The sequence below is a fragment of the Lynx canadensis genome, chromosome A2 (genome assembly GCF_007474595.2).
Source record: "Lynx canadensis isolate LIC74 chromosome A2, mLynCan4.pri.v2, whole genome shotgun sequence".
Lineage (NCBI taxonomy): Eukaryota > Metazoa > Chordata > Mammalia > Carnivora > Felidae > Lynx > Lynx canadensis.
The window spans coordinates 159,721,441-159,735,951 of NC_044304.2; the positions used below are offsets into that span (position 1 = coordinate 159,721,441).

The following is a 14,511-nucleotide window of genomic DNA, read 5'->3' on the forward strand; positions in this document are numbered from 1 at the left end:
ATTTTTGCAAACGTGACTGATGGTCTAGCTATACTATTTAAAATCTTTTTCTGAGCACAGCTATTGGACCGACAAAGAGGAAAAGGAAAGAAATTTGATCTGATTTTTTTTATGATAAAAGCATGAATTTATTCATGTCAGAAGCTATGATGCTGATTGCGTTCAATATTTTTTTTTAAGTTTATGAAGAATACCCACTCTGTGCTCTGTATTCAACACATGGAGAATGTGAAAACTCCCCTTCCTTTCAAAAGAGACCCGCCTATGGAAAGGAGATCGAGGGGCGCCTGGGTGGCGCAGTCGGTTAAGCGTCCGACTTCAGCCAGGTCACGATCTCGCGGTCCGTGAGTTCGAGCCCCGCGTCGGGCTCTGGGCTGATGGCTCAGAGCCTGGAGCCTGTTTCCGACTCTGTGACTCCCTCTCTCTCTGCCCCCCCCCCCCCTTCATGCTCTGTCTCTCTCTGTCCCAAAAATAAATAATAAAAACGTTGAAAAAAAAAATTAAAAAAAAAAAAGAAAGGAGATCGAGATATAAACAAATACTTATCACAGTAGATTTTCAATGATAACAGGATTAGAACGTTATATTAGAACTACCAAAAGTCTTATGTTCTTCTGAAAATAAAGTAAAAGATAGTCGTAAAGAGGCTAACCTAGAAAAGCCAATGGCTTCCACTCCCCCAAAATCCATTTGGTGGAGCCAAGATATTTTAAAAGTTCTGGAGGTATATACTGATGATGTAGACAAACCCTCTGTATAATTCCAGGGTTTCCAACCTACAAGTCATTTTAAGTTGGTAAAGATGAGAGTGACGATCTTTTCTTATGTGGGATGCGGCGAGGAAGGTCTGTGCATAACTTCATGGTGTGAAGCTAACTGTCTGCATTTTTTCAAATGGAAAAATGCAAAACTGTCCCTTAGCTCGATAAAACGAATACCTTTCAGGGGCCAAAACTAGGAACTATTTTGCCTCCACTTTTAGAGGTATTTATTTCCTATCATTGTAAGTACTTCACTCGCTCGCCGAGTCTTTCTGTGCTGCGTGCCAGGTTTTTAGGCCCCGGGAATAGAGCCTCCATGAGATAGACACATACCCTATTCTCATGGTATTTATAGTCCCAGTCAGCAAGAAAAGTAATAAGCAAATTTAAAAAATAAATAACTAAGCGTAATGTTAGATTGTGATTGTTGCCATGAACACAACAAAATAGTGTGATCAAATAGAAAGTCATATCTGGAAGCTATGAGGGTAGCAGTTGAATTGGGTAATTTCGATGAACTGAACAGAAAAAGAAGAGGTGTTGTTCGAATTGAGGCCAGAAGGGAGTGGGGCCAGCCTTCTTTAGATGTGGTAAAGAGAATTTTAGCCAGGGGGCAGAAAGGCTAGCAAGAACCTCGAGCTGGAGTGTGCTGAGTGTGTCCAGAAGGGAGGAAAAAGAGTGAAGCTAAACTAGCTTCCTGACACAGAGGAAAAGAGCAAAATAAAGTAACACCTGAGATGCCTGAGGGGCAGGCCATCAAAGGCTTCCTCAGAGTTTGGATTTCATACTAAATGTGAGGGGAAGCCATTGGGAAGTTGTCAGGGCATGGCTTAATCTGATCCCTATTTTTAAAAGATCCATCCGGCAACTCTGAAGAAAATAGATTTTAGGGAGATAAAGGTTGAAGCAGGAAATAAGTTTCCAATAAATACTGAGGTCTTACACCAAGACATTCCTGGGATCAATGCGAGAGACGATGAGAAAAATCTGACCATTGCAATATTATTAGGATATCTGCATAGCCCAGGAATAAACTCAACGGAACATAGATCTTATCTGAAGTGAGTTGAGAGGCGGCGTGTCCTTGAAATGTGGACCTCAAAAGCATTAAGCCTTGCCATCAGGCCCAACTCCGTTTTTGTTCTAGGCCCAATATTCTTTAGTTGTGAGCTCTCAAGCATCCTCATCTGTAAAATAGAAATGCTACCTATGTCAAAAGCCTACTGTAATAACTCAGTGAAATAGTTGTCTCAAAATATTTAATGTGTCGCCTGTCACATAAATACTCAATAAATGATAAGTGTTGCTATTCATTTATTTACTGCTTTTGGTATAATGGTCTCTACCGTACAATACTGATGGGGGCCCAAATGGCAAAGATTGAGGTAGAAGAGGAGACAACTGCCTCACTCAGCCAAAGGTACTATAATGCATATGGCAGCCCACTGGGCTTTGTCACATTGAATGGAAAATAAGCAAAAAGTAAATGGACTCACTTCCATTGGGGAGTACACAGGAGGGATTCAGTGAGAAGAAAAAGAGGGCGAGATAGGTTTCCGTTTTTTCGCCTACTGATTTTCACTGCGTGTCTGATATGTCCACTCCGTTGACTTCAGTCCAGTTTGATTATCCTTAGCTTTCTCCTAAATTAGCACTTGATGACAAGCTAATTGTATTTCCCTTCGTGACTGCTGTCCATCATAGTCCTTTTGCAGTAGGTAACAACCAAATCATTCTTGTATAGATGGTCTGGAAAAACAGTTCTCAGTTTATAAAGTTTTTACCAATGATCTAACACTCATGTATTCTCGCACCCTTTTCCTTGCAAAACAACTTAATTCTGCTATGTAGATCCTAAATAATAATAAAATATTTTTTACAAAATGAATATATAACAATGAGAACATATTTGTCTGGGAATGTCTGTAATTATTGAGTAAAAAAGTATGCTCGAGACCAGATTTTAAATGTTCTTGTTTCTGTATACATATCTTTGATATTAAATGCTGTGTGTGTGTGTGTGTGTGTGTGTGTGTGTGTGTCTGTCTGTGAAAACTAGTAATAGTGATTACTTCTGTGGATTATGAGAGTCCTTTCTTTCTCTGTTTTGTGTGGAATTTTATAGGATCAGGAAAATAATGGATCTTATTTTCAGTAACAGAGAGTAGACAAGGGAAGCCAGAGCAATAGGTACACAAAGCAGTGTGTGAACTATGAAACAAATGGAAGAAAATATAGTTTAAGCGAAAATATATAAAGTAAGGGATGGGTTAGAGTCAAAGGTGTTTTGCCCAAAGGAAGAGCAAATATTTTTCCACTGTACTCCTATGACACTGATTTCCTAACCACATAATCTCTCTTGCCATGATTTGAAAATCATAGAACAACTGATTCAAAACTGGGAAAGAACTTTTGAAATAATGGAAAAACCGAGGAGACGGTGGGTAAGAGGGAATTGAATTAAGTCGTTCAAATTCACTGCTGGAAATAAAATCTGGATCTTTTGTCTGTGCACAGCGTCTTCTCTCTTTTGTGCTATTAGGGAAACTTCAACCTAATAATATCTCTGAAAGCAAATTGGACTCCCATGAGCGAGGTACAGTAGAGACCATTATACCAAAATCTGTAAATAAGTGAATATCAACAGTAATCATTGAGTATTTCTGTGACAGGCAACACATTAAATATCTACCCCAAGAAAATATTTATTAGACAGCGCTAAGTTAAAAAACAGTGGACCTCAACTATGTAAACAAAATTTACGAAAAAAAACACTGAAAGAGAATATTGTATTAAGAAGTAATAGTCTTTGAATATTACATAAGTTGTTAAACAAAGCTTAGCCTCCAGATATGATGACGCCGTTTCTATAAAGAGAAGTAATCGGGGTCTGAGATTTCCACAGACGACATATGGAATGATGTAAGTTTGTGTCTTGCTTCTTAACAGAATGCCAAAGTTAGCAAAATCCCGAGGTGAAAAACCTGGGGCCTGTTAAAGTAATGCCCGCTGATGAAAGACAAAACGCCACGTTTCTAAGTGCATCAAAACAAAATACTTCTGTAATCAGCTGCCCAAATTTATGGGAAGTAAAAAGAGTGCTGTGTGGCACAGCTGTTAAGAAACATCTTCAGGGGCGCCTGGGTGGCACAGTCGGTTAAGCGTCCGACTTCGACTCAGGTCACGATCTCGCGGTCCGTGAGTTTGAGCCCCGCGTCCGGCTCTGGGCTGATGGCTCAGAGCCTGGAGCCTGTTTCCGATTCTGTGTCTCCCTCTCTCTCTGCCCCTCCCCCGTTCATGCTCTGTCTCTCTCTGTCCCAAAAATAAATAAACGTTGGAAAAAAAAAAAGAAATATCTTTAAGGTTATCGTTCGCACCGTGTGCCTTTTCCCCCTCCCTCTCTTCCTTCTTTTCTCTCTTTCTTTTCCTCTTTCTCTCTTTCTTTCTTTATTGAAAAGGAAATGGGAAGAAAAAAAAAAAGGAATCACAGTCCTGGGAATAGAGCCTCTGACAAACAGGTGTGCTAGATCCCATACAAGTCTCTCCGTGGTCACAGTGTGCAAAGCGACGCTGCTTAAGAGTCTCTGAAGCCCCGAAGGGGGTAGACTGACCTCGGTGATGAGCCAAGAAGTGCCTGAGTGGGGACTTCAGTCTCCTCCTCATTCAAATGCTGCAACTCTCCACGAGGCCAGACGAGAGAGCATGCTTTAGTTGTTCATGGGGTCTCCCCCGATGCCTGCCTGTTGTCTAGGAGGTCGGGCAAATGGGATCAGGGGACGGCACAGCAAGCGGTAGGTCGGACACAGTGCCCACGAAGTGGCTTCACGGGTAGTTGCGTACTCAGGCCGGCGAACAAGATCGTTGGCAGCAGTCAGGCCTGTGGGTGGGCAGACAGGGCACAAGGGAATTGAGGAGCCGGAGGCCGACTTGGAGCCCTGCGACGGGACGCAGGCCCCTGACGTGAATGTGACGGGGAGACAGAACATCTCTGGAAGGACCCGAGATACTCCCGGGGCTGCCGGAGAGAGTACAGATCCCAGTGATTCAGCTCGTGATTCGAGGTAGTTTTGGCCAGAAGGAGCAAGGCAGAAGCGCATTGGTTGGAGAGAGAGGAGGCCAGACGGACGGCTGGCCTCTTAAATTTGTCCTGACCGTGGAGAGGAGGGGTCATAAAACCTGAGGCAGGGCACACATCTGCAGGCGGAGGTAATGTAGCTTCAGCTTCTAAAGTTCGAAGTTGAAGGCATCAGACTTTAAGAGTCCACCCAGGGATGTATTCCTCTGACAATGAGCCTTTCACAGTCGTTTCTTTGTTTGTTTGTTTGTTTGTTCCTGTTTTTGTTTTCAGTGAAGTAGGAATGGGGATGTTGGTAGAGTTTCCGTCCTGAGAACCCTGGTTCTGGAGTCCTTTGTTGTTCTTGTGTTCTGTGCAGCAGGCTCATGTTTCTAAATGTGTGATAGAAGACGTATATGTTAAGTGCTATGATTTTATTTTATTTTTAAAAATTTTTAACATTTTTATTTGTTTTTGCAAGACAGAGAGGGAGACAGAGCATGAGCGGGGCAGGGGCAGAGAGAGAGGGAGACACAGAATCCGAAGCTGGCTCCAGGCTCCCCGTTGTCAGCACAGAGCCCGACGCGGGGCTCGAACCCACGGACCGTGAGATCATGACCTGAGCCGAAGTCAGATGCTTTCACGACTGAGCCACCCAGGCGCCCCTCATTGCTATAATTTTAAAAGACACTGTGTTGTGAAAATTCCCCGACATTACTTTTATCTTTGTTTCTATTTATTTTTTCTCTGATATTCCTTTCGATCAGAGATGCATTTGAATGCCATCTTTAATGTCGGTTAGATGCATTCTAAAGGTCTTTGACCTTGCAGACTCCTGCCCATATCCCTTTGCCAATACAGATCCGTCCCTCTCAGCCACGCTTTCCGAGGTGAAGGGCAACAGCCATTTGATCTTTATTTGCCGGTAATCTCCTCTGTTCCAGCTTGAATTAGTACAGAATTCCTCCAGTTAGTCTGACTTCCGGATTGACTGAAATTGTGTGAAAATAAAACCCAAGGCCCATCTGCTTCTTTAGTTTTCATCCAAGATTCCCTGGAAGAGGAATACACTGGAGACCAAATATTTGCCATAGCTGTGTGGCCGTAGTTTTGGAAGACATCCCAATATGAGAAGATATAATACTAAATTATTTCCAATGTTAGCAACCACCGCCCCCCACTCCTCCTCCTCCCCTATAAAAATTCTAACTTTCTCCAGGGATTTGCCTGATTTGCTAATATTTAATGTCTGCAGAATATTAAGACACATATTCTAACACAACAAGCAAGCTCTTTGGAATAAGTAATATGTAATAACGATTATTACAGTTGGAAATAAAAATGGAGAGTTCATCATAATAATCCGTATACGCTATGTACATGCACAGCAGGGCTGCTGCAACCATCCTGGGAAATTCGATGCCCGTTGTGGCCTCCGTGATTTTGCTTGAGCTGTTCCCTCTCTCTAGAATCTTCTTAAACCTCTTTCTGTCTATCTACATTCCCTCATTCTTAAGGTTATAGTCATTATTTATATGTTACCTGATACCACAAGTGATGATTAATCATTCTTTGTGGATACCTGGACTATTTATTAATGCTAGACCAGAGGTTGGGAAACTTTTTTTCTGTCAAAAATCAGATAGTAAATATTTTATTTTATTTTATTTTTTTAATTTTTTTTTTCAACGTTTATTTATTTTTGGGACAGAGAGAGACAGAGCATGTACGGGGGAGGGGCAGAGAGAGAGGGAGACACAGAATCGGAAACAGGCTCCAGGCTCCGAGCCATCAGCCCAGAGCCCGACGCGGGGCTCGAACTCACGGACCGCGAGATCGTGACCTGGCTGAAGTCGGACGCTTAACCGACTGCGCCACCCAGGCGCCCCTAGATAGTAAATATTTTAGCTTGCGAGGTTATATGGTCTCTGTTTGTGACATTCTGCTGTGGATTTAAAAACAGCCGTAGACAATACATAAAGAAGAGGGCTTGGGTGTGTTCCAATAAAACTTTATTTACAAAAGTGAGCCAGGGGCCACATTTGGCCTGTAGGACATAGTTTGTGGACTCCTGTACTTGAAAGTGCTTGAAAGTCTTAGAGTTTGAGAGAAACTTAACTAATGTGCTCATATGATGAGTGAGTCATCTGTAGAAAGGAAGGTCAGTGACATACTCAAGGTCACGTATTTATGTTGGAGCAAGCAATAGCAAGCAATTCGCTAAACAACAGCCCTGCGTTTTAAATTTGTTTCTTTCAGTACTTGATTATATTTTGTTCAGCACTGAATTACAGAGTGATATTATGCTCTTGTTTCCTGCTTAGTTACTTCATGTGGGTCCATGTATTATTGGACTCATGGGGAAATGGGCTATATTTTTTTATTGCCTAAAGTGGCCAGAACGGTACAAGGCATTTATCGAGATCTTAGTATTTGTTAGTAAAGCCTTCCAGGAGAACATACAGAACATGTAGCATTCTTTTTTTAAAAAAAAATTTTTAATGTTTATTTATTTTTGAAAGAGTATGAGCGGGGGAGGGCAGAGAGAGAGAGGAAAACACAGAATCCGAGGCAGGCTCCAGGCTCCGAGGCTCCTCACGATTTTTTTTTAATTAGTGAAAAATTTAAAATTTGATACGAAGATGGTCAATTTGTGGTGGAAGTGAAAAATATTTAAATGTAATAAGGATACACTATGTTCAGGTTTTATAAATGCTATATTTAAATTCTAAATTGCAACTAGCTAATGGATCATTTAATCAATTATTCATTAACTTCATTTTAATTACTTTCAACGCAACTCTACGCATTGAATATTCCCTTTTGGAAAATGCATCGCTCGTTATCGGGTATAAGCTTGCCCTATCGAGCAGGTTTAGACTGGAAGACGTTTCTCCCCGTGGTTTTATTGATTTCTAAGAGTTCACCTCATTTCCTTCAGATGACTACTCAGATGTCACCTAATCAAAGAGACTTTCCTTGACAAAGCAGCGAAAAACAGCCGCTCTCAACCTCTACCGTACCCCCCAACTACCTGCCCCTTCTTCCATATTTAATGTGTCCAGAGTATTCGTCACCGTCTCATACTATAACCTTTTATGCTTTTACCTATTTTTTCGTTTTTGTTTTAGTTAGTTTTTGGTTTCCACTAAAACATAAATTCCGTGACAGGCATGTTGTCAATATTATCTGCGGCTGCATTTGCTGCCCCTGGCCCAGCACAGGCACTTGGGTGCACGTTTGAATGAATGAGACAGACATGAATGAATGTTAGCACGTTCCTAATAGAAGGGAAAATTTCGGAGTAAGGATGACTCCAGATAAATGCAAAACTTTTGTCCCAAGATCATAAAAAGTTAGACTCAAAAGAGTCAGCAGATTCAAAATCAAGGTTTTGTATTTGTGCTCCCTGGCAACTAAACTGAATAGCAAAATTTTTTTTTTATTTAATACAAAATCCTTCACTGTAGATTTTCACTTTGTGAACTGAAACCTTAAATAAATTTTATGGGGCGCCTGGGTGGCTCAATCAGTTGAGTGTCCCGACTCTTGATTTTGGTTCATTCAGGTCATAATCCCAGGGTCAGTCATGGGATCCAGCCCCCATGTGGCTGAGTGTGGAGCCTGTTTAACACTATCTCGCCCTCTGCCCCTCCCCCTCTCATGCATGTGCATACACACACGCTGTCTCTCTGAAATAAAATAAAATAAAATAATTAAAATAAAATAAAATAATAAAAAAAATAAAAATAAATAAATTTGATGTTCATTTTTTCATTGTTTTACATTTAGCTTCCTGGGGGAATATATTCATATGCATATGCCATATTTCCCAGAGGCACTTGCAGTATAACAAAGGAAAATAAGAAATCTAACTATATTTTACGAGGGTGGAGATGTTCATTTTTAACTTCGGATTTGTACACACTTGAGTGGTGAGGTAATGAGTCATCACTCATTTCTCCAGCATCACTGGGACTTCCCTCCACTTGAGTGACTTTTCAAGAAAACGAGTTCATTCCTTCTGTTGCTGAAGTTTTCTTCTGTTTATAAAGATCTGAGGTAGCAAGCATTCTAGAATATGTAGTGTAACTCTCTGTCTTATTAAACAGACAACTGAGCATGTGTAAAAAACATGTGTTGGCTATTTAAGACCCACCTCTCTTGACGATGAGGTGTTGCGCCATCTTGTAAGTCAGCAGTGTGTTTTGGGACGCTGCGGTTCTCGGGTTTAGGTGGCTCTTCTTGTCATTCATTCACTCACTCATTCATCCTACAAATGTTTTTAGAGTGTGTACCAGGTGCCAGGTGTGGTTCACGTTACTGGAGAGTAAGCATTAGGCAAACTATCAAAAACTTGATTCCCACACAGCTTCCAGTCTAGTGGGAGAGAAAGGAAACCAAACAATTAAATGAGTAAAAACATACATGTGTGGTGGCTCTGAGAGCTATGAAGGAGCAGAAAGCAAGGAGTAGGTATGGAGAGCGATGGTCGCATCATGCTCGTTAGCTGGGTAGACTACGGAAGTCTGTCCGCAGCGGTGAAAGGTGATGTTGTGAGCAGAGAGACCAGAGGGAAGAGCCTCATGGTAGCTGGAAGAATAATTGCAAAGGCCACAGCAGGAGCTGGCCTGATGTTGCAATGAGAGGCAGGGGGCTCTGGTGGTAGGCAGCAATGGACAAGAATGCCAGAGAGAGATGTGACCAGTCTTGCGGCTGCTGTGGGCCACTGGGGGCTTCAGACTTTATTCTGAGAGATTGAGAGCAGAAGCCAGGGGATGTCGTGAGCCTAGAAGCCACTTGGCCACTTAGGTGTGCAAATGTCCCTCAGGCTGCTGGGTGCAGGACGATAGAAAAGCAAGGGAGGAGGCAGGAAGACTGTCTGGTCCTTCACAACAGTGACCACTGGTGGCTGCTTGGACCAGGTGATATGAGGGGGTAGGATTTGGGGTATTCCAGAATGAGAATGCGCAGCCCCTGATGCAGTCTCCCGGAGAGCAGGTGCAGAATGAGAGGAGATCCAAGAGCTGAGGCCTGGGCACTTTAACGTTGAGGCATGAGGAAAATGAGAGCAATCCATGAAAGGAATCAGAAAGCAAGCAGTAGTGGGGAAGGAGGAAAAACAAAAGCTTAAGGGTCACTGAAGCCAAGTGAAGGAAGGAAATGAGGGGTCGCTTGGTTCCAAAGCAGTTGACTGGTCTAGAATGATGGGAACTGGTTAGTTTTCCAGATGGCAGTACTTTTCAGGGTGACACCTATTTCTCAGCCTTTCAGCTGTGGTAGGATGTCTCCTGGCCTTCCCTCGTTCAATCTCTGTGTTTGCAATCAATGTTTCTAATCCTCTATCCCTATAACGAATAAATCCCTAAAGATTTCCAGAGGCTGTCAGCCTTCCCAAAGCTTGTTAAATCAGCATCACCACCTTTCCTCGTGATTCCTAGATGGCAGGTCTGCCCTGGGGCCCTTCCGCATAAAGCATTTTGTCCTTGGTCCAACTCTTAAAACTCGGGTGTTCAAATGACCACAGTTGAACTGTCTCCCTTCTGACCACTTGCTAAATGTGGTTGCACAGATTTTTATGTTTGTATTATATTCAACCACTATTTTGACTAAAACACACGCGTCGTCGTCGAAAGATATGTAATCTCTCTGTTCTTTTCTCTTCTTTTCAGAAAAATGCGACGAACCACTCGTGTCCGGACTCCCCCATGGGGCTTTCAGCAGCTCCTCCTCCACATCTGGGAGCTATTCTCCCGGCTATGCCAAGATCAACAAGCGAGGAGGTAAGGCACATGTCATCTCCTTCGTCAATACGTGCGCGGAGAAAGAACGCGTCATATTTAAAACTGCATTTCCGACGTCTATTTTATTGCGCGATGGCTATTAGCAGATACCTCTTTCGTTCTGTCCACTTCTGTTAACTCATAGCTACTATAAACCTCTTTTGTAGTCACTGCCAGGGAGTGATAGAGGAAAATTCGGGCCGGAAGTAAGAGATGGTAAATAAAGGAGGAGGAATTTTTAGAGTTGTACGTGGTACTGGGTTCCAGATGATGTACAAATTATGAGTTAAGGAAGTTCTTGTTCATTGGAGAATCATTTAGACCAAAGTTAAAGGTAATTGACTTCTGGGTACCCGAGGGCTCCGTCAGTTAAGTGTGTCCGAATTCGGCCCCGGTCATGATCTCGTGACTCATGAGTTGGAGCCCTGCCGTCGGACTGTGTGCTGATAGCTCGGAGCCTGGAGCCCATTTCAGATTCTGTGTCTTCCTCTCTCTCTGCCCCTCCCCTGCCCATGCTCTGTCTCTCTCTCCTTCAAAAATAAATAAACATTAAAAATATTTTTTTAATAAACATTAAGAAATAATAAAATAAAATGAATTGATTTCAAATGTGTATATGATGAATCAAAGAATACTATATTCACTATTTTTATTTCTATTTTTAGTAATATCTAAAGAGTATCTGTTGAAAATATAGGATAAAAAATTACCCTTGGTACTTTCTGCCCCCGGTGCCCAGAATTTAATTTTGTTATTAAAGCCACATGAAAAATAGTTACACAATTGCAACTAAAATTTGAGTTTGGGATTTTAAAGTAATACTATTAATTAGTAAATGGTAATTTCAAAGTAGGCAGCAATCCAGAGAGAATAAATGATGATTGAGAACAGCACCTTAAAAATCTCTTGCTCCAAAGGAAGACTGATATGAATAACAATCAATGACAACTTAAAAAGGAAAGAAAAACTTTTCTTGGATAAATGTGAGTCATCCCACAAGGGCCATAATTTTTATTCACTAAAACAGGAAATACTAAACTCATTTCACACTCAATTTAATAAAAAAAAAAAGTGAGTAAAAATAGAAAGAAGGAGGTAAGGGAGGGAGGGAAGGAAATAGGGAGGAAAAAAATAACATAAAGAAGCAAAGGTGAAAAAAAAAAAAAAGAGAATAGGGGAAAACCCAAAAGGAGAAGTAAAAAAGAAAGGGAAGGAAGAAAAAGAGGGACATCAGAAAAGAGAGAAAGAGATATCAGAGAGATTCAGAAAGACCAAAATGGAGAATAAAATAGGTAAGAAAAAAGTAGTAATATATACAGAACTTCACAGGTGTATGAAGAGTCCTGGATTAGTAAAGAGATTTGGTAAAAGTCAGAGATACGCCAGCAAAAGTGGAGGAATACAAATTTTAAAATATATACTGTTTTGGAAAATAGTATTAATTAGCTGCTTTTGTTTGCAGTGACCAGATTGTTTTTTTTTTTAATTGTGGTGTAATTAACATCAAACATGTTAGTTTCGCGTGTACAGTATAATGATTTTATACGCGTATATATTGCAAATTGGTCACTGCAACAAGTCTAGTTAACATCTCTCGCCATGTATAGTTACTTTTTTTTCCCATGATGAGGACTCTTAAGATCTACTCTTAGCAACTTAGAAATATGTTGCACAGTATTTCTAACTATAGTTAACTTGACTTACTTATTTTATGATTAGAAATTGATACCTTTTGACCTTCTTCACCCTTTTCATTCACCACCCCTGCCCCCCGCCCCTGGGAACCACCAGTCTATTCTCTGCATTTATGTAACTGCTCCTTTTATAATATGATTTTTGTCAGGTGATGGTCATGAGAGTTGGTAAGTTACTATAATTCATCAAAAATTTTGCTTACAGATGTCAAGTAATGAGACCTTTAATTCATTCCTTTTCCATAAGTCACTAAAGATAAACAAGAAAAACAATATATATATGTATAAAACAATATATATATAACAGTATATATATATGTATGTATATGTGTATGTATGTATGTGTATATATATATATATATATATATGTATATTATATGTATATATGTATAAAATCATGAATCAAGAAACTGGCCATACCCAATAATAATTGTGATGCAGGCTAGTAAATTTGGGGCAAAATCTACAAGAGAAAAGAAATATCACATACATTCCTAGATGTCAAGAGGATGCAATATTCCGTAAAGGAAGTATCCTGACATTGGGAGATCAACTTGAATGAGAGAAAGTCACAAAATATTTCCTCAGAAAGGGTTGTGGGAGAATAGGACTGATGAATTTTATACCCAGAGAATCTGGACAAGTCAGGTCATCTCAAGCATATAACATCTTTGGAAATGCAAATAATACGATATAACCAACAATAAGATGCATGAAATAAAAATAAAAAAAAAAACCATGGCCAAATGCCTAGTGCTGAGCAGTGAATCCACTTAAAGAGAGACCATAACTAAACAGTTTAGGAACTAAGGTTGTGGAACAAAGTATAAATTTTATAGAATTAATATAAATTTGTATAAATTTTACAAGAATGTAAAATACCAAATTCTGGGAACTAAACAGACGTTTGCCTTTCCTCCCTAACCTTTCAGAACTGGAAGCCACCAGATACTGTAGCTTTAAATGCAAATTTTTAAAAATTGCCAATTTTTTCCGTCTTGGATTTTTTTAGGACTCTGTCTCCTACCAAGAAACATCAATAGTCTTTCGGTGTTTTTGTCCTCATTCAAGTAGCTATATTGAAGCCTTTTTTATTTGTCTTAAAATAGTACAGGATGCTACTTTGAATTACTTAGAGCTACTTATCTATTTATACACTCATATATGAGAGTGAGGTATCTGAGATTAAACTTCTAAAATGTTGACCTGATTTTTTAAATTTTTTTTAACGTTCATTTATTTTTGAGACCGAGAGACACAGAGCATGAACGGGGGAGGGTCAGAGAGAGGGAGACACAGAATCTGAAACAGGCTCCAGGCTCTGAGCTGTCAGCACAGAGCCCAACGCGGGGCTCGAACTCACGGACCGCGAGATCGTGACCTGAGCCCAAGTCGGCCGCTTAACCGACTGAGCCATCCAGGCGCCCCTGACCTGATTTTTTTAACCTGGAGGGTGGGATTCGAAGAATGCTTTTGCTTTCTCTATAATAGGTTTGTTTAGTTCATAGAATGTCAGTGTCTCTACCTATGCATTTATGTAGATAGATTTATAGATACAATGTATTTCCAAAAAGAAAGTTATTTGAAAAGCAAAGGACTATAAAGAAAATTTATGCCTTCCTAAGTTGTTTGACTAGCAACTTCTCTCTGACTGTTGCTACATTGTTGTGCATTGAGATGAAGTTGTGATGTAGTCGTTGGCTGGGAGAAAGCATCGTCGGTGCTTTAGTTATAGATTTACACTTGCATCTGGCCCATTGTATCAATATTTGTTTTCTGCGTTTTAGTTACTTACCTTTTGGGTCCCAAAGACCTCTTTTGTTTATCGGTGGCATACTGCGTATGGTTGCATAGAATTTCCTCCCCTGCTCCATCCCATATTATCTACCTGTTTAGGACCATCACGCAACTGATTATATCTCCACTCCTCATGGGCTGCTCTGCCTCTGAATGTACACATAAGACACCCATGTGCCTTAACCCTCGTTGATGACCAATGTATGAAGCAAGGTAGCAAGCATCAGAGAGGGGGATTATTTCCTCTACAAGAAAAAAAAAAAAAAAAAGAAAAGCAAAAAGGAAAAAAAAAGAAATCTACATGCGGTTATTTTCACAATAAACAGACTTTGTATTCCCTTATAAAGTTCATGTGCGAATGCTCTTGAGAGAAGAGCCATGTTGACTGAAATTCATACTAAGGTATAAATGGCTAATAGTTC

At 40.5% G+C, this 14,511-nt stretch overlaps 1 protein-coding gene across 1 annotated transcript in view; it reads left to right on the forward strand.

Annotated features, from left to right (window-relative positions):
* The first annotated feature begins 9,293 nt into the window (after nt 1–9,293).
* CNTNAP2 (contactin associated protein 2) overlaps nt 9,294–14,511 on the forward strand; it is a 1,395,900-nt gene continuing 1,390,682 nt past the window's right edge. The window contains 2 exon segments of the mRNA XM_032592507.1: nt 9,294–9,363; nt 10,488–10,598. Coding sequence (XP_032448398.1) covers nt 9,294–9,363; nt 10,488–10,598 — 181 coding nt within the window.